Raw genomic sequence first — 25,932 nt, forward strand, 5'->3', positions numbered from 1 at the left:
ACAAGATCTCACAAACTCACTTCGCTCAATTCGCGAAGGCATTCACCCCCCTCAAGCCTCTTATATTACTTGACTACTATATCATTAAATTGTAATCTTTTTAAGTTACATTCCTTTTACGATTTACGTTTGTATTTAATGCACATTTATATATATAATCATCTACATTTTATATCGACATTCTAGTATTAATATACATCGCTCTTCCATTCTAGCCATATTGCTATAGATTCTGCCTAATATTATGTTAAATCATCTTTGGATTTGTTGATCCATAATAGTTGGTATCAGAGAGGTTCGATTTTCGATGATCAGAGACACGCCAAAGGTCCTGAATGCAGATCATGCAGTTAGATGGAGTTCTAAAATAGAAATTTTCAAGGTTGGATGAATATTAATGTTCTACAGAAATATAAAACTGCCATAAACAAAACAATAAATAAGATAAGTGAAATACTTGCAAGATTCAACAAAGAAGCGGAAAAGCAATCCAATGCTATTTTAAAAAGAATAGAAACATAGTATCAGAGAAGAAGGAAAAATTAGATGATCTTTAGGAGACTTTAATCAAAAAAGAAATGAGATTTAATGTATAGTATATAACATACTATAAGTTATAACCATAAATAAAAACTTAATAGTTTAGTAGATTCTATAACCTGATATCATATGACTAAGTTACGAGTTTGAAACTCAATATTAAATATCAATGTGTCACATGTTCACATTATAGGCTATAATTTATCAGCTTAAGTTTTCGATTGATTTAATTTCTTTCAAAAATATTGTAAAATGCATCTTCAATATGGGGCATCTCCCCACAACCACCTCTAGACCAGAAAGGGAGAACAAAACCACACATCACTATTAACTATTAAGCACTTAGGAAGGTTGGACAAGACACCTTAAAGTGGCATTATAAGAATATTCATCTATCTTTCTAATCAAAATGATGACACTACACAATAATCCAACTAAATGCTATATTTAAACGTTATGAATTACAACAACAACGTAAGAGATACATCTTACATATTTTAACCATTTGGATAACCATTTTCCAAATCCTAAGCAACTCCCAAATGTCACCATTAGGAAAGAAAAACATTACTATTACCTTATACACTAAGCAAAACAAAACATGTAATGTAAGCATAGTTCTCCAGCTAGAATTATTTATTTCCATATCGCCAAATGCTATCCCATTTCACCTTCTCGATTGTAGGCGCCTTCCAATCTCAAGCGAGATGTATATCATTCACATTTCTCTTTGCAGAGCAAAATTTTTTGGGGATCATTTGAGTGCGCGCAGTCCTCTTTGCCTTTCCCCTTTCCTCGGAGGGGTACGGGTATGGTCTATTGGTCTGTCCGATACCTTCCTCCCCCGGACTCCAACCTGTGCCGGATACTAGGTTGATCACTATGAGTCTATGACTATGACTGACCTTTTCGATCATTTAACATAGGAACAAAATTTTATCCAGCATTCATCTTCTACACAAGGTAACTCATAGGTTAACATTACGAAGCTAGACATAGTCCATCCTCTTTGATCATCTTCTTCGCGTTCACTTGGTAGCAATACACTCTGCAAACAGAAAGTTGGAACCCTGATAAGCATACAAATCAGAGCAAGTTATAAAAAGGGGTGATTCTTGGCAAAATCTGATTTAGAAAAGCAACTCTAAGTTCCAGTTTCATAGGCTTCCGCATAAAAATTCAACCAAAAGAAGAATCTAAACTTCAATAAAGAACCGATTTAGATACTCATTAGCCCGCATCTTGTACTATTCTCATAGGCCATACTTGCAGCTCACAAGGAAAGAACACCAAGATCATATTTGCATCTATAAATCATCTAAAAGCTCACAAAATATAGAGACACTGGATTCTAAGAGAAAGATGAACACATAGCACCTATGTTACTTGGACTCGGGTACTGATGTTGGATACTAATGTCCAGGTGTCGGATATGTCTAAATATTTAATTTTACGCATAAAATGAAGTGTCCAAGTGTCATACCAATGTCCGAGCATCAAGGACCGGACACAAGTGCGTGAAGCAAAATGAAGAATCTGAGTAACATAGTGTGGTACATAGATTTACAACCCAAAGACCAATTACTTATCGCCATTCCTGCATTGCAACAGGCAGCAGCATTATCGTAGTTCACCTTCTTTTTCCATCTTTCACAAAGCTAAAACGGCCCTGATCTAGTCAATTGGAGTTAACAGCTATCGGAGGAAACCAGTCTCACCATTTTACGCGCTGTTAATGACTAGAATACTAGAACATACCCAGAATGCAGCCTAGATTTAAAAATAGTTTCGGAACTCAGACATCAGTAATATCTCCATTCTTTAAAACTGTATAAAGAAACATGAAAGAAATTAATTACCTTTTTAATGGCATCATAAACCAGAACTTCGCGAATATACTCATTTGAAGGCTCTCCATCCGTGTTTTCCTACAATGAGCAAACATAAATTTAATTCCACAAGAGTAGAAAGCGATCATTTTTTAAAAAACAAAGGACAGTCAGTCAAATAACACTGCTAGAACCTAGAACCAAAGAAACTATCATTGATTTAAACGTCATCCATCACAACGTTTAGACCTTAGCAAGAGATGGCATAGACAAATCAATAAGCCATTTGATTACAAACGTAGTTACTTGGTTTATCTCATCTTTGCTAATTTATAAATTACAGCCTATGACTTAGCTTGAAATCTAAAATGATTTCCTGACAAGAAATCTAATTTGCAATAATTAGAACAGGAGTACCTTAGATATATAAAGTAACATGCTGCAAACATCAATGGAGAAAATGGGAAAGTGGAAATGGAAGACAATGATACATAGAAAACAAGACAATCAAGAAAACTTGAGGAAGAAACTTTCTAATTCCACTATTTCCATAAAAGCTTACAAATTCCAAAGTCATGCTTGAATTGCAAAAGTGGTTTTCCTTTTATTTGATACAGCGTACTCATTCTCATTCTATAGCTTCTCCTAAGGCTCATTTGGTAATCAATACTAAATAGTAGGAACGGTAATGAAAAGTTAGTGTAATTTTGATAGGAATATATCTAACAAGTTTAATGGTCATGGTTTTACTCCTTCAACAATCTCATTTTCTTCACAAAATTCATTCCAATGCATTACCATTTGAACATATGGTATTAGGTGGTAATGAAAAATTGTGAACTAAAAAGCTTTTTTTTAATCAAACTTTCATTACCATGTGAATGACATGATACATATCATGAAAATTTACACTACAAATCATTCTCATTTCCACTTTTTAGTACCAATTATCAAACAGCTCATTAAAGTTATTTCCTTGCACATCATATTTACACAAAGAAGACAGGAAAAGTCGAGCAAAGCTCGGTTTTCTAAGGATACAAAAATTAGTCATGTAGAATCCATACAATGCTTCAAAAGAGTTCTCACATGCAATAGTATCACTGCCCCTTATTCAGGTTAACTCGTTTTCTCTACTTAACTAGCCCGCAGACAACGAAACATGTGCCAAGCAAAGATGATTCGATGTTGGACAAGCAGATGAACATACAACAACAAAAAATTGCCAAGCCTTGATCCCCAAAATTGTTGACTTATAATAGCAAAATTGAGTGAGTTTTGTCAGACATCTGAAGCTCTTTCAATCACAGCCCACAACAAACACAAGCATTCTTTAACTATATGCAGTCAGATGCAATGAAAATTTGTCCATGAAATATGCTAGATATGTATCATCACGATTGCCAAATAATAATTTATATAACCTGTAAGTACACCTCAAGGATTATGTAAAGGCGACAGGCAGGTATTAACTTAAACTTGATAATAAATCAACTTAAAACTGATAGGGAAAAATGAATAGTGCGAGCATGGACAAATACAAGACACAAAACATCAAGACAGGAGAAAAATGGAGGATATAGATACACATACAGTCGTAAGACTCAAGATCCACTTCCACATTTGATACATCATGTCCAAGTTGACCTCTTACAAATCTGCGGTAAATTCAGAATAGGCCCTCCATTATAATGTCGATTAAAGGAACTTTTTAATAGCCGACTCCAATTTTTTAAGATTAAAGCTCTGACATTATTGTTGTTGTTGTTGTCATAGAGGATTTGTTTGATGGTTCATCGGCTTTTCCATAAAGAAAAGCTCTAACGATAATAGGTCCATAAAGCCAAAATGCTACATAACGTTTTGACTTTTCCAACACAAATATGTACATTCAGCTACACAAGAGGAACTATAAACCATAGCTCACTAGCTTTCCTCTAGCACAGCAGAGGAAGTTCCCTACACAAGAACCTTCCTCAAAGGCAGCACCACAATGCAAATCAAGAGAAACCCAAAACGTTACTCCATTTCTTGTGAATGAAATTATTTATTAATATATACCATGTGGTTGCATTGGGGATAAACCCATTGTCCAGGCCTCTGTATAAAAGCATCAAGGCATCGTTTGACAGACCACACTTACAATGCCAATTAATCAAAGTGTTGTAAGTAATAGAATCAGGAGAAATTTCTTCAACTAGTAATCGCTCTAAGAGGTTAACGGCTTCTTGGAGGCGTTCATTTCTACACAAACCATTTATCAGGGTATTGTATGTGACTATATCTGGTGTCAAGCCTCTATAAATCATCTCTCTCAACAGTTCTAGTGCCTTTTCCACCTTCCCTGATCGGCAAAAGCCATTGATAAGTATATTACATGTAATCACACGAACCTTGCTTCCATTTCTAACCATTTCTTCGAATAGCCCTAAAGCTTTTTCTAGAGCTCCGCTCTCACATAACGCCTTTATAAGACCATTGTAAGTGATTTCATCAAGAGGTAGCCCTCTAAATATCATATCATGTACAAGTTTGAGTGCCTCTTGTATAAAACCTTGTCTCAAATAAGCATGGATTAATGTATTGTAAGTAACAGAGTTAGCAATCACTCCCTCTAGAAACATATCCCTATACAACTTCAAAGCCTCTTCCATTTCATTAACCTTGCATAACCCATATATTAGAGAATTGAATGTATATATATCAGGTCTACATCCTTTTCCTGACATCTCAGCATATAATTTGAAAGCCTTATGGATGTTCCCATCCTTGCAGTGGGCACATATAAAGCAATTATACCCAACCGTATTCAAAGAGAGGCCCCTCGTTGACATTTGATCCAGCATATGACTAGCTTCCTCGAGTTTACCTTCCTTACATAATCCATCAATCAATATAGTGTAAGTAGTGATATTTGGCTTATATCCTTTACGGTCTATGTCTTCCACAAGCTCCATAGCCGAACCATAAAGACCCTCTTTGCAAAGACCGCGTATTATTAAGTTATAAGTGTATATATCTGGTTCGCATTTAGAACCCACCATACTTTCCCGAACAATTTCCTTAGCTTCATCAAGCTTTCCGGTCAGAACATACCCTTTTATCAACGTATTAAATAACACAACATTTGGCTCAGCAACTTTCTTCAACAGAGCCTTAGCTTCACTAACCTGTCCTGCTCTACATAACCCATTCATCAAATACCCATAGGTCACAGCATTAGGGGAAAAACCCCGAGCAAGCATCCGATCAACCAACTTGGCTGCCTCGTGAATACGACTAACCATACAAAGGCCACGTATGACATCATTAAATGTTTCAACATCAGGGACACACCCCATCAACATTATCTCTTCTAAAAGGGTCAATGCATCATTAACTCGGTTTAGCTTCGACAAAGCATGTATAAGTGTCTGATAAATAATCGAATTAGGAACACACCCATACTTCGTCATGTCCCTAAGAAGAGACAATGCAGTGTCCAGTTCATTGACCTTACAAAGCGCCTTCATTACAATACCAAAAGTATAAGTAGTTGGTGAAAGACCCTTATTCAACATATCATAAAAAACATTAGGAGCAACCTTATGACAATTCCCAGCTACCAAAATTTCTAACACTACATTATATGATCGAAAACTAGGCTTAAACCCATATATATCCTTCATATCCAATAACAATCTAGTAGCTTGCCCAGGCAATCCAGCCTTTCCATAAAACCTCATAACTAGCATAAAAAGAGACTCTTTAAAAGCAATTCCTTCATTTTTCATTTGCAATAACAATTTATCTATATCTTTAAACATTGCAGCAGCACCAAGTTTATATATCAAAGCATAATATACATCAAAAGAATGAGAATACCCTTTTTGTGTACCAGCCCAATTGAAAAGTTCCATTGAAGTGGCCAAATCAATGGGCAATTCAATTAATTTACATAATCTAAAGGGTGTAAGAAAAGCAAGTGACTTTTGAAGATCTTCAATGTCAAAGGGTTTAAGTAAATTTTCCCAATCAGTTTCAGAATTGAAATGCCCGTTTTGGTTATAGTTTTCAGAAGCAGATTTATTAGTATTATCATCATTATTTATAAAAGAACAATATGAAAAACTGGGATTTTTAGAGAAAGATAGAAGGAACTGGGTCATGTAAACTTTTGGTATTGAATTTCTTAACATAACAACTTCAAGACCCAAAATTGCGAAAGAAAAAAAGAAAACAATGGAGTTATACAAAGAAGTTCAACAATGGTGTAAATAATGAGAAGTTTATGTACCTTACAGAGTGATAGGAGGATTAAAAATGGTGATTTGAGCATCAGGCAGAAACTTGCTAGATTTTGGGGAGGGAAAGAAATGTGCAAGTGTGAAGGAATGCAGCACAAATAATTGCAATGTCGACTATATTGAATATAACTCAACATTGTAACGACGCCGTTTTGTGATTTTTTTTTTCTGTCGTGGTGGAGTATAATACTTTCAAAAAAATAATTCCAAAAATAATCTCATTTAATTGCAACATGTTACAATTGGATGTTTTGGATTTTTACGTGATAAATTAAAATTTAAAGTGAAAATTTTAAAAGCTATTAATCTTATAATAATTTATAATTATATTTTTCATTTCTTTCATTTATAAAATAGGAGAAATTATAATTCATAAAGTTTTTTAATTTACTCAATTATTTATATGTTGATGAGGCTATGGGTGGGGTTTAATCAGGTCATGTTTTGTTCGATTTAAATCATTTCACATGAATTTGCTTTTTTTTACCTAGAGGTTACGTTTACTCAAGTTAGGTTGATTAAAAGTAATTTTATGTCATTTTAATATTATGTTGAGTTAAATTTATATTAACAATAGATAAATTTATATTCGAGTTAAAAACTGAGTATGATTAATATTAAGTTAGGTCAATATAATTGGATTTTATGTCAGTTAAACTCCATGTTAAATGGAAGTTCAATCATTCTTTATACTAGATCATTTCATGTCCATGTTCACTTTAGCCATGTCATATTGGATCAAGTTCACTTTGAATGAAATAGTATATCAAATTAAGTTATTTTTTTCAAGATGACTTCAGGCCAAGTCAAAATCAACTTGTCAAATTCATGATACGTTATAGGAGTAATAAATTTAGAATAATTCATGTAGAAAATTTAAAATTTAAAATTGAGTTTACGTCAAATCTTTATATCATAATTCAACTGAACAATACTTATGCTTACAAATTTAATAGGTAAAACTAGAGATATTTATTCAGGACATTGGATCTATTTCAAATCAAGCATTTTGGGTCGGTTCAAAATTAAATTTTATGTCCACATACAACACTGAATGAAATTTTGTATTAGATCTACGCGTAGGTTTGAAAACTTATCGCTTTCTTCACAGAACTAATGGTACATATAGCTGGTCGAATTTGCATCACTGAATCTAATTCCATGATATGGATGTATTATCCTACATTACCCCCAAAGATACAAAGTGAAACCCCAAGTTTACCTACCTAGCTTGCTACCCACACTGAACCTTTTGTTGCAAAACCGTTCTTGCAGCTTGAATGACTACCTGCCCACTTACATAGTGCTGCCGGCACACAGGCATGTAGACTTCAGCTCCCCCAATCAGCTCAGTCTGTTTTTCGTCGGTTTTCCTCAAACTGAAGCAGGCGCGTTTGCCACACAGCTCACATCGAGCATTGAGCTTTGTAACAGAGTCTGCTAGTGGGATTACATCAAGAACAGAGCCGAAGCTCTTCCTGCCAAAAACAAAACTTTTATTATAGATGTAAATTATTATATTGTTTGCACTTCTAATTTATGTGAAATAAATAGTGTGATCGAGAATCAATCGGAAACATCCTTGTTATTACAAGCCTACAAGGTTAAGATTGCGTATATCACTATATCTACACCATCCAAACCCGCCTGGCGGAAGCCAATTGGCAATGGGGTAGCGACATTTTGTATGTGACGTGATCCACATGTAGTATGATCAGAGATTATGTAATTGTACCTCATATAGTCACCATCTAAACCAGCAACTATAACAGTTTTGCCATCATGATCTGCAGCTCTTCGGCAGAAGTCATATAGATCGCCAAAAAATTGAGCTTCATCAATACCTATCACTTCGAGCTGCAAATATTACCACGCATTAGAAGTTGGACTGAAACTAAATGGTAACCAAAAGAGTTCGCAAATGTCGCACATATTTTTCTAAAAAGCCCAAACCCCTTAAGAGAGGTATTGAATGCAGACAGATTTACAGAGAAACTGGTCTGTTATCCAGAAAAAAAAAAGGCCAAATTAACCTGTGTCACATCCAAACGCACAAGATAACATTCTCTTTAACGATACCTCATCATAAGCACTTGAGCCAATCTTCTGTTTGAACGATGACAAGTCATGCAATGCCAAGCAAGGAAATTTATCTCCATCATGAGTGACGATGAAGTTAATTTCATATCTTGTGTCTTTGTTTGATTTGATCAGCGCCACTTTCCTGTTTCACACAAACCACATAAAAGGAATTAGTCAATGTAGTAATCTTGGTCCTGATTATCATAAAGCATGAAACTCCAACACAAGATATATCAGCTCAAACTCTCAAAACATTTGGCAACAACAATACCAAAACCCTAATCGTAAAAAATTGACGTCGTCTACATGAACTAATATATCATGACTTTTGGTTCTTGATTATGAAATGTGACTAAGTTTTACTAAGCCAAATCAATTTACGAGAAGGAATTAATGGCAATCGTTTTGTCCGTGCAAAAATGGAGACATTACTTATTTGGGAGGCATTTTATAGTCTGGAAAGATCAGAGGAGTTTACGATTCATTGTGGATCAAAGAGAGGTGGGTCCCGAATATCCGAAATGGGCAAGCAAGTTATTGGGCTACGATTTCGAGATTCAATTTAAGCCAGGGGTTCATAATGCAGCCGCTGATGCCTTATCCTGACACCCAAACATCATGGCAGCACACCTTTTTGCACTGGCAGCATCATCCTTCGAAGTAGATTGGGCCAACTTACGAGAGGAAATAGCGAATGATCCCACTTTGAGCAAATTACGGGCTGATTTGGTGGCCTAAGGTGGTGAGATTGCTGGAAATTACATGAACGATGGGCCACTTTTGTACAAAGGGCGCTTGGTAATTCCAAAGTCCTCTTCGATGATCGAAAAGTTGTTGTACGAGTATCACATGTCCGCCATTAGTGATGAGCTGAATATAGAGAATTGGTTACAAAAGGAACATTTTTCTGTTTTCATTAGTGATGAGCTGTACTTGTTGATTATTCTAGAAACTTTACTTGCTATATATAGTAGAGGGTGGGTTAGATATTGCTTATGCTTGTAGTACGTATTGGTCTTATACCTAAGGAGTTATCGGCCCTCTCGAAGAGCTCAAGGGAGTACACCGCTCTCTAGTAAATAATACAAGCATTCCACCTTCTCTCTTCTTTCTTCTTCTTTTCTCTTTTCTTCTGTTTGCCATCAACATAACAGTTTAATACTACCAAAATATAGGTTTAGTCATAATTGCGACCAAAATCACACCTTTACACTATGGCAGTCATGAAATAGATATTGAAGGCTCAATAACTTTATTTTATACTCACAATATTCTTGAATTCAGATAAATAGCTAAAAGTTCTTCATTAGAAACCACACTAAATACACACTAAATACTACAGAGATGAGAGCACCATTAAATGCATGGAATTTCCTTCAAAAAGAAGTACCACCTCACATGCAATATTTATAAATACTAATATACATGGATGGCCACACGAAAATTGTCTTAACGGTATCCGATTCATATATACCACGCACCATAGAATTGAAAAAGAAACGCTAAGCGTACAAACAATCGGGTATCAACAATCTTAACAAATGCAGTTGCCTTCAAATGATCAAAAGCATTATTTTGAGCAAAACTACAAATACTAGAAGGTGCACAAACGTTCAGGCGTCTTCCATCTCTATATTCCATAGTGCAAAAACAAGGCCGCGTTGTAAAACTTTTGATAAAAAAATAAATTGATATTTTTGGCATTGTTAAGTTGTAAAGAAACATGTTTTGGGCTTCCTCGAGGGATATTTCATGGTTAAAGCCAATATTGGATGCTATGATAACCGCATCACTCCTATTTCGTGATTGCGATCGTTAACGCACTTTTGCACTATGCCATATTTGGAGTTCCCTTCAACTAGTAGTCGTTACTTCACAACTCACATGGTTTGGGCATAAGTAAGAATTAGACAAGCAAGCTTGGATACTTAGAGGTACGTGTGTGAATAATCACATTCATATGTATACAAATCAATAGTACCTCATGTCACTTATTGTTCACTATTTAAAAAATTATAAATCTGACAGTACTAGTTATACATTATTATCAAAAAGTGAACAGGTATAAGGTACAATTCATTTATATAGATATGAACATATTATTGCTTGTATGTCTGTATAGTGTTTTTTGAATTGGCATGCCAAATGCAGCAGGGTGCACAGGTATTTGTAAGATTGGTCGGAAATCGGAATGAATAGTATAGAACAAATCAGGTAACACACCCAAATTCCTTACCTTAATAAATTCTTCTTTTACATTCTGCAACAGTTTAAAAAACTTAAAATTCCTGATAGCTGTATCAGTACTCCAAACTTAAATCGGGCTTGAAAGTACCATCCTGTAGTACACAGCTCAAAACTTTCAGCATTTCAAAAGTGTTCTCAGCATCTTTGTGTGTATTGTCACCCTTATAGAAGAAATGAACTTCATTCTGAATCTCAATCCTACTATATGCAGGATCTTTTTTCACTCCACAATCCCTCATCAAACCCCAAACATCTGCCACATTTTCCCACAACGCATAAGTGGCAAAAGTATTTGATAGAACAACATATTTTCCAGCATTATTGGGCTCCAGTTCAAAGTATTTCTTTGCAGCCAATTTCAGAATTTTAACATTCCCATGAAGTTGACAGGCACCAAGCAAAGCACCCCATACTACAGAATTGTCCTTACATGGAAAGCTATTAATAAAATTGTGAGCCTCTTCTAATCTCCCGGACCGTCCTAAAAGATCAACCATGGCTGCATAATGCTTCCTGTGAGGCTGGATCCCAAAGTCATCCATCATTGATGAGAAGTACTTCCAGCCTTCATCAACAAGACCCCCATGGCTACAAGCAGAAAGCACAGCAAGAAATGTGACATAATTGGGTTTCACACCTTCTTTTATCATTTTTTCAAAGAAAACCAAAACCTCACCAATCTTGCCATTGTGCCCATATCCAGATATGAGGGCAGTCCAAGTGATTACATTTTTATTAGAAGCTTTATTAAACACTTGATGGCCATCACATGGACAACTGCATTTGAAATACATGTCCATGAGAGCACTATTAACAATCACATTTTGCCCAATTCCACACTTAACCATAACTCCATGTGCTTTTTTTCCTTGCCCAAGCAACGCCAACGAGGCACACGCTCTAAACACAGAAGAAAAGGTGAACTGATCTGGAGTCCTACCAATACTTCTCAGCTTAAAATAAAAACTCAATCCTACATCATCCATCCCTTTCTGCACATACCCTGCAATTATAGAGTTCCAGGAATTTAAATTCTTATCCACCAAATCATCAAATAGATAGCAGGCAGACTCCAATTTCTCTGTCTTAGAGTACAAAATCAACAATTTGGTCTTCAGGTAATCATTGATAGTAAAACCAACCACTACCATATGAGCATGGATTATATTTCCCCACTTGTACGCTCCTCTATGTATACAGTCTTGCAACAAGAGAGCATAAGTGCGCCACCTAACGGGTACTTCAGTGCAGCACAATAATCCAACTGCTTCCCTCAATTTTCCTGAATAACATAGATCCTTCAACGTAGTATCAAATTGTAGGGAAGAGCTCTTTACTTCCTCAGCCTGAAATCTGGGAGATACTAATCATGACAACTATATCCAAAAGCTAAAATACAATGGTGTCCCGTAGACAAATTTGGATGATAAGAAGCAGACTAGAACGGCACCGCTACACTATTCTAGAAGATCGTGTCACAATTTCTCTAACGACAGCCAAAGTATGGCACTACTTATAACGATTAGTCATTACAAGCTAAATATTATTTCCCAAAACTCAAAGATTTCCTCAAATTTCTTATAATTAGTTCAAAATAAACATGTGGGCTAAAAAAAGTCATGTCAGTAAATTCAAGCATATTCTAAAATGTATGAAACTGGATGATGTAACAATCACTTTGTGACAAAAAAAAAAGCTGAAATAAAATAATTTCACATAGATCACATAATAAAATCATACTACAAGTCATAAAAAATTTATCAGACAACATAATATAGCATAAAATAATCAAAAACCTTCACAAAGAAATCAACTAATAACATCTTGCGAGCGGCGATAGTAATAAAATTACAGATAACTAAATGCATCAATGCTCAGACAAATATAATCCTACAATTGAAACTAAAATAGCACATTACACGTAAATTCCTATGGTAAGTTTGAATTCCTAGCATTTTAGTTCCCTTGTCAAATTACTAAAAAATGTTTTATACATATTTGGTTCAGCACTAGAATTTGAAATAATTTATTATGAAGTTGTTTGATTGTCATTGGTAAAAATTTGCCTGAGAATTCATAACTTATGGCTGTATGAGGTGTCTCTTGCTAATTTCCTTAGAATTGGACTTATACTGTTTGAATGATCATAAAAACTTATAAGTGACACAAAATTTATAATAAACGGACATTGTTAAAAAAATTCTAAGTCTTATAGGAATTTACATTTCTTGGAAATTCTATTTCTTATGTTCTTCAAATTTGAAATTTCAACAAAAACATGCATTAAAATAACTCTATGTTTGTAAAAATTTCAAATTCTATGGGAATTTCTATGATTTGGGGAGTAGCTAATTTCCAATTCCTATTACAAGGCAAACTCTACTAATCACTAATTCTTACGCTTCTCCAAAAGGTGTCAACTAAAAGACTATACACAAATGTAAATTCCAATAAAATAACTTGCTAATTTCCTACGAATCGGACTTATATTGTCTGGTTGACCATAAAAAATTTATAATTGACACAAAAGATAAAAAAACTGTCATTGTTATAAAATTCCTAAGCCTTATAGATAAATTTTCTTGGAATTTCTATTTCCTATGTTCTTCAAATTTGAAATTTCAACAAAAACAAATCCAACAAACTTACTCTTAAGTTTGTGGAAATTTCAAATTCTACGGGAATTTCTAAAATTTCTAAAATTTGTGAAAATTTGTAATTTCCAATTCCTAATCACAAGGCAAACTCTACTAATCTCTAAACCCTACGCTTCTCCGAAAGTGTCAACTAAATGACTATACACAAATGGTGACAAATGTAAATTCCAATATTAACATGCACTCAAACAAGCTCCAACAGTTAAAGCAATTAAACCTAGAAATTACTTTTTATCATAACAAGTAAAAATAGAAGATAAGAACCTGCCGTTATTGACTTCAGAATGAATACGTCGAAGAAGCGAGGAGGTTTTTCCGGCGAACATGGGACCCACAATAACGTGAATTTCACCGGAACAATAAGATGACGATAATGTCGAAGGAAGAGGATTTATCGGCGTCTGGTGAGGTGGAGGAGGAGAAGAAGCGCAACAACGCAGGGAAGTGGGCACGAATGAAGCAGTTAGTAATTTAGGGTTTTTTTGGATGAGGAAAAAGGGAAGAGGTAAATAGGTAGAAGTAGAAAAAATAGGGATAGTTTTAAGAGAAATTAGGGATTTCATTCTAGATATAAACATTCCCAAAATTAAGAAGAAATAGAAATCGATAAGATTATAGGTCCACCATGGCTATGGAGGTTGAAACGGGGATTTTATGGAAGAAAATGGTGAATGAGGTTTTAGGGCAAAACAGACTAAACGAGAGTTTTAGCTTGGAGGGAATTTTGTTGGGAGTTAGTCAAGTTCAAGAGAAACGAAATTTATTTTGCTTTTTCTGTCTCTTCAATTTAATTTAAAAGTCTAAGAAAAATTATATATATTTAAATTAAAATCTATAGTGTAAATTTAAAAGAAATAGAAAGAATATATGTGATGTCTCAAATGAATGAAGTAGTAATTTGAAATTCACAAAATTAGAGTGCAAAATAAAAAAGAAAATGTGGATAAATAATTAAGCAATTGAATAGAATATAACTTTTAAAAGGCAATATATGTTGGGCAATAAAAGGTCATAAAGGTATTAATGGCTATTTAAATTGGAAATTTAAAATAGTTTTTTTAGACAATAAGTTGTAGTATCTCTCATTAGAGTTTCGAATTTTATTCTCTCTAATTTATTTCGTTTGTCAATTTTAAAATAAATTAATTTATAAGAAAAGATTTTAAATAAGAATTCTGAGGATTCTATTAAAGATAAATATATTTATCCAAAATTTTATTATATTTGTCGTAATATATATTTTTTTATAATACATTCTTTTGTATTCTTTATACTAAATATTTATTGATATTGAAAATCATAATTTACTTTAAAAATTGTATAAAAAAGTAAAAGTACGACCAATATTCATATAGACATATGACATATTGATATGATTATTTAAGCAAATCTCTTAAAAGATGAAAAAGATGTTACTTAATCAATGTTATTCATACAAATTCTATATCTAATTTTCTTACAAATATTCTAATATTCTATGCCACTTTCACGATTCTAAAATCCATACCAATGTAAAAATTGACATAAAAATTTAAATAACTAGAAGCAACATAAAGAGCCTAAGATGCACATGTTAAAAACAATATTTTGGAAGTACTAATTTTTATCCTTTTTGAATTCCTTTTATGCTCTTTTAAGTTTTAAGTTGTTTTATTTATTTTGCCTCATTTTATTATTTGAAAATAAATTATACAATTTTTTTAAATTTTATTCATATATTTTAATTCTTTTTTAACATCGAATTATTCAAATTCAGATGAATCGAACAAGTCAAAAGTTATAATATTTTCATCATTTTATTCTCAAAGAAAATACCACATATGAAATTTTTTTTATAGATTAAGTTCTTACAATGAAGTCTATATACATGTTAGAAAATTCCATCTAAATAAACTCAAAAGACAAAATTTCATTAAACACAACACTTAAAAACTTATTTAAACTCAAAACGCAAATCAGATCGGTCGAACATTACTCACATTTTTTGATATTTTAAGTCAAATATTTTCATCTCGAAGCCAATATATCGAGAATAAGACTAGAGAAAAGTTTAATACATCAAATATTATATATACTATATAGTGGAACCACTTTTTTTTTTTTTTTTTTTTAATTCCATTTATTAAAATAATTCTTTAAAAAAAAGGGTGCAATAATTAAGAATAAGAATAGAGATATTAGGTTAGATAAGCTGTGGTGATTAGGAAGCTAGCGCATCAGTCATGTGGTAGAGTGATTGTTTGATTATTAGATCTTAATTAGCTGTTCCTTTCTCCCTTTCAAGAAGTGGAGGAACAAAGTTATCCCTTCTTTGCTATTCACACATCCTGTCTCCACCTTCCCCTGTTTCTTCCTTCATATGCTTTCACTATTTTTTTTTTAATATTTTTTAAATAAAGTTGGATTAAAAGTTCTTTTTTTTACCCTAATAATTAGCAATCTTTATCTACAAGAACCTTCTTTAGAATCTAATTTTATGATGTGTATGTATTCCCATGTTTTAATGGAGCTGAAAATTCAATATCAAATAGGAGTATATAAAATATAATATTATGAGGAATTAAAATAGACTATCTACTTCAACTCATATGGTTGTTTTGTGATTTCGATGCATAATTTTGATTATATAATAAGGCACGGAAAAGTGGCGAAAATCAAATTCCTACTATAAGAGTAAAAGAGAAAGGTTGAATACATGTGCCTCGATAAGATTTGAATTTTGTACCCTCGGCATGGCCGTCGATTAGCAAGGATAAAGCGTATTACCTTTTAAGATCCAAAATTTTTAAGGTCTAAAAATTTCATTTTCATGTACAGATTTTTATGAATATATTTTCATGTATAAGGTTAATATACTTAACTTGAATTAAATTTAGATTTAATTTACATTTTTGCTAAGTAATATGAGTTATGGTGTTTTTTTATAGGGTAATTCAGATTTCAACAATAAATAAGAATAAGCATTTTATTACGCCTTAAGTTTTTAAGGGTCTTTTTTAGCTTTCGTTATGAAATTTTAAAATAAACAGGACAATCTAACCATCAGTTTTTAGTTTTTACCACTTTGTTGTTAAAGTTGTAAGTGATCCTTTTGTAATTACATACTTAAAACATAGAAGTAGTAAAATATAGACTAATCCACTTGCATTAAATAATGGAAAAAATAGGTAATCAACATTTACTTAAACATTGCAAGGATGTTGATCATCATAAAAAAATAAAAAAATAAAAAAATAAAAAAAAAAACATTGTTTAGATCTAACTTTAAATCTTAAATTGACTCATTATCTAATCCCAAATTAGTTAAGTAATTAACATTCTATGTACTCCATCTTTTCTCAAACTAAACAATAATTAAAATTGAACCATGCATTATTGAAAATATTATGCCCCCAAAAAGTTTAACAATTCATAAAGATATCGAAAAAATTAATGATTAATTATGATTAAATGAAAGGAAAAAAGAAAATTAATATAGTGACACCACAAATCATTTATGCTTTGCTCCCACATGAAGGAAACAAAGCATGTTATGTAATGTTGTATTGAATTAATAAAATAGTGACATAGAAGAATAAGTAAGAAATGACAGATGATAATCAAGTTGGCAATTTTGGTACAAATACCAACCTTCTATCTTAGGAGTATGCACCTTGCTAATTGCCATTGCCGCCGTCTTCTCTACACATTGCAATTTTTTAATATTCTTGATATTTATTTATCGCTCGGTCTATGATAGTTTGTTCCATTGTTAAATGATACATAGATTAAGAAGTTCAATTTAATCTATTGGTTAGTTTTTGGAGACATTATTTTTTTAGAGATATTTCTCAAATTCAACTCATTAAAATTTAATGTCTATTTACCGTATTTTTAATACCGACATAATATCTTAAATACATATTTATATTATTTTTAATGCTTACTTACAATATTTTAAAAATATATGTTAGACCGGTCCAATTAGAAATGGTTTCTCAAAAAAATCATCTCTCACAACAATTTGTGATAATGTATTAATATAGTTAAATATTTATAAATAAATTAAAAAAGTGAATATAGTAAGTAAAGACAGTAAGATCATGTCCAAAAATATATATATTAAAAAATTCATCAGACTAAAATAGAAAATTAAACAAGTAAAAAAAATATGCTCTCGCCTCTTTTTATGTTTGTCTATGTCTATGAGGCAAAAGAAGACAAAATTTGAATTAGTAAATCTTGTGTTATAATAAGAAATTTTTATTATAGAAAGTATAAATTTAATTAATGATGAGTTTTTATTTTTATTTTTTTTCTATTCGTCACTTTTGAATAATAATGTATTTTTTAAGCCATAAATAGGGTCTCAAAATGAAGAAAAATCGTGAAAAAAATAGAGGTTTAGTTATTATTATAATAATGCAAGAGAAATACAATGATAAAAAATTTAGAAAAGTTGAAAAAAAAGGGAGAATAAATGAACATTTGAAAAACTTTCTTCGAATCATAATTTTTGGAAGAATTAATTAAAAATGAATTTTTGATTTTGTAAACAATCAAGAATATTTAAATAAAATAAGTTTTTTTAAATGGCAAATACAATAATGGACAAACAAATTAAAATTTCTTGTTACAGTAATGTGATGTGATCAAATGTTTAAGAAAGGAGGGAGCAATAAGTTCTTTTGATTTTCTTACTGCATAATTTTTGCTTTCTAATATTTGGTAGAGGATATCAAATGGAAAAACAGGAATTTATATAGATAGAATAACAAATTAAAACTGCTCGTTATCATTTAATGCCATATCTAATACCTCAAGAATAAACATTTGACTTATCAATCTATTTTCAACTAATTAAATTAGCTAATAATTACAGTCAACACCTATTTATCAAACAAACTCATGATATAAGTGATTTTTTTTTTAAAATAATACTCTGTCTTTTTTTTTGTTCTTCTAATTTACTTTTTTGCATTTTAAAGTACATTTTGAACCTAATTATCTCTAAATACTCTTCATAAAAAATTACAAAAAATATATAATTAAAAAGTATACATTAAGACGAATCTAACGAGATTTCACATGGTTATATTTTATTATCTATGAATGTCTAAAAAAGTTTAATCAAATATTTCTTTCCTTAAAATACAATATATTTTAAATGAAAAGAAAATTAAGTAATAATGTTTTAGAAAACATACTAAAAAGGCATTTTTGTTAAAACATTTCTAATTCCTATGATGCATGAATCACAATTAATTTTCTTTATAGAAACTATGTCATTAATAAACTCCATATGTGAATTACTTTTTTTTGTAATCAAGACATGTTTTTGTTCTTTAGGAATGCTATTCCATATATGAATATCTTATAATAATTTATTTCGACATTGACGTGGATAAAATTTAACCTAATTCCACGGGCTTGGGTTTCACCCTTTCGAATTTAATTTTCACAAATCTTCATTTAAGAGGTCTCATCATGAAATTATTTTTAATTAAATTAAATAGTATAATCAAGTTAATTAAAACATGTATTTTTGTTATTATAGTACTTAAATTTATTGTTTAATATTTAGTATATCATTTTAAATATTAAAATTGATATTTTAAAAATTAGAGCACTTATTTTTTTTGAATCATATTTGTTTAAGAAGATTTTTAGTATTTGGAGTAAACTAAAGATATTCAATAGAAAACAAAGAGAGAAAATAAATTAATCGTCTATATAAATAATAAGACTCGAACTCCAATCATAAAAGGAAAAAAGAATACTAAGCTAATCTAACAAGATTTATTAAGCTTATTAACCATAACATGGATAACTTCTTGTTTGCAATTATACATCCTCTTAAAAACTTCATGGATGATTTTTTTTCTATACTCCTCCATTTTCTTCCTTGTCAAGCTCCATTAAAGGATTCTCAAGCTTCTTACTTCATCTATTTTCACAAACTATAAGCATGTACTTCTATCTTTTTTTTTCTTTATTAATTAGGAGTATAATCTTGGATGCTAATATGTTGATTTTTGAATCATAGTCAAGAGGGTGTGAATTCCAATAAGGAGAAGGACAATAATGCAAGAGAAGTAGCTAATAAGGTGTAATAAGGGGCAAAGTCAGAATTTTAAATTAGGGATCGGGGGTTGAATTGTCAATTAATTGGCAATTATTTAATATATAAAGACTAGTTAAATTATGAAAATTTTAAAATCATATAGAGTAAATTAACTTGAACCATAGTAAAATTTATATTTAACAAATGGAGTTGAAGCTTCTCTAAAATTATCCCTTTTGAAAAAGCTAAGGGTTTTTGACTCTTAGGGCCAACCCTAAGATTTGTGAGACCAGAAGCAAAATGTTACATATGGGTCCCTAAATACTATAAGTGAACACTTTAAGATTATAAATAATCACTTTAAGACAATAAGTATACATTGAGTCAATTCAATAGAGATGATTTCACCTTGAGACCGTCTCATTTGCAAATTTGTGTAACTATTAAAACAAATTTTCTTATAATTTTGGATGGGCCTGATACACAAGCCTCTCTTGTCCCCTCATAGAGTCGGCTCTATTGACTCCATATATTTGCTTAGTCTATTAAATAAACTAATAGTTTAAGTTAGGGTTTGATCCCTTAACTTTAAATTACCATGTGTTACTTTAACCATTAAGTTATAGTAACTCTTATATATTTTTGCACTCGATATTAGTAAGGGGGCTAAAGCAAAAAATTCTAGGGTCACATTTTCGACAAGGGGGTTGGGCCTCTCTAGCCCCCATGTAGCTTCGCCCATAGGTGTAATACATCGAGTTAAGTTTTAAAAGGTTTGATATAATCAACAAGTCTTCTCATAAAGAAGTTTATTTGTTAACAACTTCACAATTAAGTGTATTCAGTGTGAAGTATTCTTAACACGAGTAATTTTTTAAAAAGCTCTCAAAGTACACAGGAGAGAAAAAGAAATGCATCTATTAGTTTACATTGATTTGTCAGCTCAGTCTATAATCGTCATGTGCATTCACCACCATGATGATTGATGATTACAATGCATCCCAAACACTAAAAAATTAAACAATTACCATATCATCATCATCATCCCAATGTATCTCACTCTAAGCAGGGTTTGAGGAGGGTGTGAAAGAAGGCAAATCAATACCCTCATTACAGGAGGTCGTGATTGAAAAAAGTCTCTCGACTCAGATAACACTTGATATATATTCTCTTTGTTCCACTCAATTTGCCTTATTAATTAGTGGTTTTCGACTTAATTTGCATTCCACAACTTGTATTTTAATCTCATACTTTTGTTTTAACTTTTTTTTTTAATTTTATCTGTATAATATAATATGTATTTTAATTTGATGTTAATTTAAAGAGGAGTAATATTTTTTTTTTAAATACTTCTACTTGCACAATTTAAAATTGAGAAAATAACATTGAGAAAATAGAAGAAAAAGACAACCAAAAAAAAGGTAAAGAAGAGGCATACACATACACTCAAACTTTTGAAATCAACTTAAAAACTAGCATAGCAAGTCACCATCTTTCTTCGTCTCCTCTTCTACACGAGAGGATAGCCAAAGCTACCTCTCACCCCTTCCCCTTTCTCTCTCTCTTTCTTCCTCCATTTCAACCCATTTTTTCATCCATTATTCCTCTTGGGTTCTTACATATACCCTTCTTCTCTTCCCTTGTTTTCACAAACTCAAAATTTTTCATCTAATATCCCTCCTCCTTAGTAATTTTCTGTATTTATTCCTTAGAGGGGGGGTTGAAGAGATTGAATAAGGGAGAAGCTTTCATCTCTCTCTTGTTCTTGTTTCTATGCCTCCTCTCAGATCTTGATTTCTTCATCAACCTTTTCTTTTGATTCATATATTGGATAATTCATAATCTGGTATACTAATTTTCCCTTTTTCATTTTATTGAAAACCTTCGGTTTTTGTTTAAAATTTGAATATTTAGGGGTGTTTTGTTCAAGTTAATGAATTCCCATATGGTATGCTTGGTTGATCATTGATCTGATACTGATTTTGAAGGATCTGATTTTTTTTTTGATTTTAAAGCAATGCCCATTTTGACCCATAATTCTTTTTTGCTTACATATAATTTGAATATTTGTTATCATGTATTGTATAGATTCCACATTTTAGCATTGGGTTTTCATTCATTTTGATGACGCAGTTCATTTTCACGTTTTCAAGTCGATTGTTTTTGCTGTGCTGGATCCGTTGTTATTATCCTTGTAACAAATATGTGCTTGAATTCTAGTATTAGATGCTTTGAACACTAAACTTACATGATCAATGCAAAATATATGAAAAAGAGTTTAAGAATTGAGTGAAGATTGCAGAAACTGTGATTTCCTTATTGTGTAGTATTTCTGATATTTCTTTTCGATTATGAACTTTGGTAGTTTGAAAGATGGATCCCGGGAAGCTTTTCATTGGTGGAATTTCTTGGGACACAAATGTAGAACGTTTGAGGGAGTATTTTCAAACATTTGGTGATGTTATTGAAGCTGTGATAATGAAGGATCGAGCTACAGGCCGTGCTCGGGGGTTTGGCTTTGTTATTTATGCCGACCCAGCTGTTGCAGATCGAGTTGTTAAGCAGAAACATATGATTGATGGTAGAACTGTAAGTAGTTGCCATTTTTCAATCTGATTCTCTGTTGTATTCATTTGTTATTAGTAACTGTGGTATCTGTTGCTGAAAGTGCGTTCCTTAACTCTCATACAAATGTTAGTGTTGTTGATTTCCAGTGACTTTCAGCTGCATATATTCGTTCATGGTTGTTATTTTATCGCGGTTCTATCTTTAGATGATGAAGGGTAAAAGGTTAAAGCCTTAACGGCCCGTTTGGTTAGTGGTACTAGATGATGGTAATGAGAATGAATTATGGCGTAAAATTTCATCAAAAGTTCATGTCATTTTCATGGTGATAAACTTTGATCACAAAAACTTTGATGATGAGGTAGCTTGTCTGTTTTAGTCTAATCACAAGCAGTCTAAAACTCGAATACGAATTTATCTAGTGGCTATCATCATGTTGCGACATTATGAAAATAACAGTTTGCTTAATGCTTATGAAGTCTAATGTGCTTAGATTTGATGCTTTGGTTTTCTCATTGGTAAATCATTTTAATGAATAGTTTATTGGCATTGTTTGATGCCATTAGTTTGTGAACACATTTAGCCATTAGGTTGTTTATTGATATTTGTAATCATGTGATGAACTGTTAGAGGATGTTGAATTACATGATTTAGTATATTGTTTGTGATCAGGTTGAGGCAAAGAAAGCTGTTCCTAGAGATGACCAAAACATCCAAACTAGAAACCATGGCACCCCTAGTGCGTCGCCTGTGCCTACTCGCACTAAGAAGATATTTGTAGGGGGTTTAGCATCTACTGTGACCGAAGGGGATTTCAAAAGGTACTTTGAGCAGTTTGGAACCATCACTGATGTTGTTGTTATGTATGATCACAACACCCAAAGGCCAAGAGGATTTGGGTTCATCACCTTTGACTCTGAAGATGCAGTTGAGAGAGCACTGATTAACACCTTTCATGATCTTAATGGAAAAACGGTTGAGGTCAAACGCGCTGTTCCAAAAGAGTTATCACCCGTGCCGAACAGGAGTCCTTTAGGTGGTGGTAGTAGTGGACTTAGTAGAGTTAACAGCTTCCTCAATGGCTATACGCAGAGTTACAGTCCTATCCCTATGGGAGGACACGGAGTCACGATTGATGATCGTCAGAGTCCCATGCCTTTTACTCGAGGTGGATACCCTTCTTTTAGCCCGTCTAGTTATGGAAATGCATTGAATTATGAACCAAGAATGAGTCCAAACTTTGGTGAAACAGCAAATATCTTTCCAAAGCTGAGCTTTGAGCAAGGATTATGTGCAATGCCTAATAGCAATGTCAACAGGCATGACAATTTTGCTGATTTTGATGGGGTGAACAGGGGTAATGTTTCTACTCTTGGTTCATCTTCCTGGAGCTTGTGGGGAAATGGGAGCATCAATGAAACTGGTTTCCCCGGTAACAATGCTCCTACGAGTTTGAGAAATATCGAGGCAAATGCTCTTACTAATAGTGAATCAATTTGGAACCCCCCTGCCATTCCTGCTCAAGGCGGAGGGCGTGCTTCTGTCTCAAACGGTCTCGGTCTTGGTTATGCTCGTGAAAACAACAATGTTGGATCTGATGTGAGATTGTATGGCCGAGATATGAGAAATAGGACATTACATGTATCTTCTTTTCCTTCACTAGATGGTGGGTTTGATGCTAAGTTTGATGATTTCCTTGGTGGTGGGAGTGATCAGTCCTTGCATTTGCCATCTTTGGGACTCAAGGGATCTGGTTCATTTGAATTTGGACTTGGAAATTCCGTGTCAGATGTTCCGCTCAATAATCCTGCTGGTTTATGCTGGTAGTTATAGAATCTGTCAATAGCAACATAGAGGTAAGAGTCAATTCTCTCTACAACATCATAATTTACACAACTTCTGCACTAAATTCTACATGCCTTCTATCCTGTTTTCCGAGTTTTGCTTCTCTACTTGGTGTTTGTTATGTGTGAATCATTGCTTTAAATTGCGAGGACATGGATTTTTAATCTTTATTTAGTTGTAGATATCTATTTATTCCTCTATTTATAGCCAATTCATATGCTCCTTGGTATAAAGCTCATAAACGATAAGTTCGATGTCAGAGTCTTGGAGATGCTCAATCAGTAACTCGACATGTATGCCATATGATTCCCTGACCGTCACCACCTGATTTTTTTTTTGATGAGTGATCGTAAAGGGCTAAGTGTTTGACAGATTTAGTTGTCTACTACATTAATTTAAGATTGCGTCCGTACGAAACTAGTTAAATCTGCAGTCGTACAGTTTGATTCATCATGATGCTTGTGAACTTTGGTGCCTTCCCCTCCCATCTACACTACAACTAGGTGATTAAGGTCCCTTACATCTAAGCTCTCCCTGAAGAGGGAAATAGGGGCTGGGGTTTGCATGAGACAAGTTTTTTTTTGCTTGTCGATTTACTTGAGACCTTTATTTGGATTCCGGGGTAACGATAATCCACTACACGCAAGAGGGGGTGAGGGAGTCGATCTTCCTGTAGATGGTCAAAATCAAACCTCTATCACAAGGTATCGCAAGGTGGAAGGAAAATCCTTCGACCACTACGTTAACCCACGATTCTCAATGCACACGAGACTTAAAATCAGCTCTTTAATTGCGAAGAAGACGACTCTGGTCACCTGAATCATAATTGTTCTTTAGAATGCACGGATTTTTTTTTTTTCATTTTGCTGAGATATGTTTTTGTGGTTAGTTTCAGGGTTTGCGGTCGTAGGAGTCGTTATTCAATTGGATGAAGTTTCTGTAGGTGAAAAGAAGTCTGCAAAAACCGTATCCTGCAAATTCAGTAAGTAGAAACTTGGTTCGTAGCATTGATCAAAGTCGCTGCTTGGATTCACAGTATACATTTAACAAAGATCTTTTTTTTCCTCCTTTCCATCGTATTTTGTCTTCGTTCGTTGGAATTTGTAAATTGAGTGACGGGGTACACATAGTATCATCCATTACTTGCAACATGGGGCGGGTGCTTATAGGAACTAAGACATGAATGTTTTCTGATCTTCTCATATAGTTTTCCAGCCAAGTTGTTTATATTCTTATGAGGTATTTAAAATTGCTGTAGTGAACTTCTGGTTGAGTTTGTAATGGTTAAACTCTTCAGAATGCTTGTTAGCTACTTGCACCATTCCAATCTTTTTTAGCTAGTCTTAAGTTTCTTTTTCTTAGTGTGTTCCTCATACTCCTTCTGTCTCGGTTGTACATTACAAAGATCAAGAAATTATGACACCATATGAATTGTGACAAAATAAAAGGGTGGGACTAAAAAAAATCTTAGGGAGAGAGGGAATATGGGTTTGTACTTTGTATAGTTTTTGCTGAAATATCTTCTATTATTTATTTTTGGCTAAGATTAAAATTGTCAAAATGGCGATTGTATAATGAAAAAAGTGTATGAAAAATATTGTCTAACCCGCAATGAAGTCGCCCTAACCGACTTTAAATCTGCTTAGTTGAGTACGTACAGACACAACCCTCGAAAACAACATTAGTTAAACACCGCTCTTTTGTTCTTTTTAGATTGTTACTGATATGGTGCTTTCAAAATATATCACTATTAATAATATTTTTAAAGCGACGTTGGACGCCGTTTTCCTCACTTTTCTTTAGTTGGGATCTAAACAATTTTTTTTTCTCACTTTTCT

The 25,932-nt window shown here is 32.8% G+C and overlaps 4 protein-coding genes across 7 annotated transcripts; 1 reads left to right on the forward strand and 3 right to left on the reverse strand.

Moving 5' to 3' along the window:
• Window positions 1-743: 743 nt before the first annotated feature.
• LOC130815264 (pentatricopeptide repeat-containing protein At5g64320, mitochondrial) lies at window positions 744-6,741 on the reverse strand. Of its 3 annotated transcripts, XR_009042554.1 has the most exons (4): window positions 3,963-6,741; window positions 2,400-2,468; window positions 2,024-2,310; window positions 744-1,588 (listed from the first exon to the last, which is right to left on the reverse strand). XR_009042554.1 is itself a non-coding variant. In XM_057681674.1 (1 exon), exon 1 carries the CDS (start codon window positions 6,545-6,547, stop codon window positions 4,370-4,372), a length of 2,178 nt encoding a protein of 725 aa, XP_057537657.1. In that variant the 5' UTR covers window positions 6,548-6,734; the 3' UTR covers window positions 3,962-4,369. The 3 variants fall into 3 exon arrangements, 1 of the variants encoding a protein (XP_057537657.1); XR_009042553.1 differs by lacking the exon at window positions 2,024-2,310 and having other exon boundaries at window positions 747-1,588; XM_057681674.1 differs by lacking the exons at window positions 744-1,588; window positions 2,024-2,310; window positions 2,400-2,468 and having other exon boundaries at window positions 3,962-6,734.
• A 1,148-nt stretch (window positions 6,742-7,889) lies between these two features.
• LOC130815728 (thymidine kinase a-like) lies at window positions 7,890-10,378 on the reverse strand. The gene is made up of 7 exons (XM_057682211.1): window positions 10,212-10,378; window positions 10,052-10,111; window positions 9,943-9,949; window positions 9,835-9,869; window positions 8,735-8,879; window positions 8,256-8,512; window positions 7,890-8,133 (listed from the first exon to the last, which is right to left on the reverse strand). The coding sequence occupies exons 1-7, from the start codon at window positions 10,376-10,378 to the stop codon at window positions 7,890-7,892; spliced, it is 915 nt and encodes a 304-aa protein (XP_057538194.1).
• On the reverse strand, window positions 8,742-14,411 carry LOC130815235 (pentatricopeptide repeat-containing protein At4g16470-like). Its single transcript, XM_057681626.1, has 3 exons — window positions 13,906-14,411; window positions 10,974-12,337; window positions 8,742-8,879 (listed from the first exon to the last, which is right to left on the reverse strand). Exons 1-2 carry the CDS (start codon window positions 14,217-14,219, stop codon window positions 11,038-11,040), a joined length of 1,614 nt encoding a protein of 537 aa, XP_057537609.1. The 5' UTR covers window positions 14,220-14,411; the 3' UTR covers window positions 8,742-8,879; window positions 10,974-11,037.
• A 6,726-nt stretch (window positions 14,412-21,137) lies between these two features.
• On the forward strand, window positions 21,138-25,415 carry LOC130815178 (heterogeneous nuclear ribonucleoprotein 1-like). 2 transcript variants are annotated; one of them, XM_057681561.1, is made up of 4 exons: window positions 21,138-21,530; window positions 22,050-22,273; window positions 22,922-24,105; window positions 24,984-25,415. In XM_057681561.1, the coding sequence occupies exons 2-3, from the start codon at window positions 22,058-22,060 to the stop codon at window positions 24,074-24,076; spliced, it is 1,371 nt and encodes a 456-aa protein (XP_057537544.1). In that variant the 5' UTR covers window positions 21,138-21,530; window positions 22,050-22,057; the 3' UTR covers window positions 24,077-24,105; window positions 24,984-25,415. The 2 variants fall into 2 exon arrangements, with proteins under 2 accessions (XP_057537544.1, XP_057537545.1); XM_057681562.1 differs by having other exon boundaries at window positions 24,990-25,415.
• Window positions 25,416-25,932: the final 517 nt, after the last annotated feature.

The sequence above is a fragment of the Amaranthus tricolor genome, chromosome 6, assembly GCF_026212465.1.
Source record: "Amaranthus tricolor cultivar Red isolate AtriRed21 chromosome 6, ASM2621246v1, whole genome shotgun sequence".
NCBI lineage: Eukaryota > Viridiplantae > Streptophyta > Magnoliopsida > Caryophyllales > Amaranthaceae > Amaranthus > Amaranthus tricolor.

What these genes read in the sequence shown, in the direction of transcription:
- LOC130815235 (XM_057681626.1), bottom strand. Translation starts at nt 14,219, where the DNA reads ATGTTTATATCTAGAATGAAATCCCTAATTTCTCTTAAAACTATCCCT. An exon ending in TCTGAAGTCAATAACGGCAG is followed by an intron (nt 12,338 to 13,905) that starts GTTCTTATCTTC and finishes AGTATCTCCCAG; the next exon opens with ATTTCAGGCTGAGGAAGTAA.
- LOC130815264 (XM_057681674.1), bottom strand. Translation starts at nt 6,547, where the DNA reads ATGTTAAGAAATTCAATACCAAAAGTTTACATGACCCAGTTCCTTCTA.
- LOC130815728 (XM_057682211.1), bottom strand. Translation starts at nt 10,378, where the DNA reads ATGGAATATAGAGATGGAAGACGCCTGAACGTTTGTGCACCTTCTAGT. An exon ending in TTTCAATTCTATGGTGCGTG is followed by an intron (nt 10,112 to 10,211) that starts GTATATATGAAT and finishes TTCTTTTTGAAG; the next exon opens with GAAATTCCATGCATTTAATG. An exon ending in GCTCAAGTGCTTATGATGAG is followed by an intron (nt 8,513 to 8,734) that starts GTATCGTTAAAG and finishes TAATATTTGCAG; the next exon opens with CTCGAAGTGATAGGTATTGA.
- LOC130815178 (XM_057681561.1), top strand. Translation starts at nt 22,058, where the DNA reads ATGGATCCCGGGAAGCTTTTCATTGGTGGAATTTCTTGGGACACAAAT. An exon ending in ATATGATTGATGGTAGAACT is followed by an intron (nt 22,274 to 22,921) that starts GTAAGTAGTTGC and finishes GTTTGTGATCAG; the next exon opens with GTTGAGGCAAAGAAAGCTGT.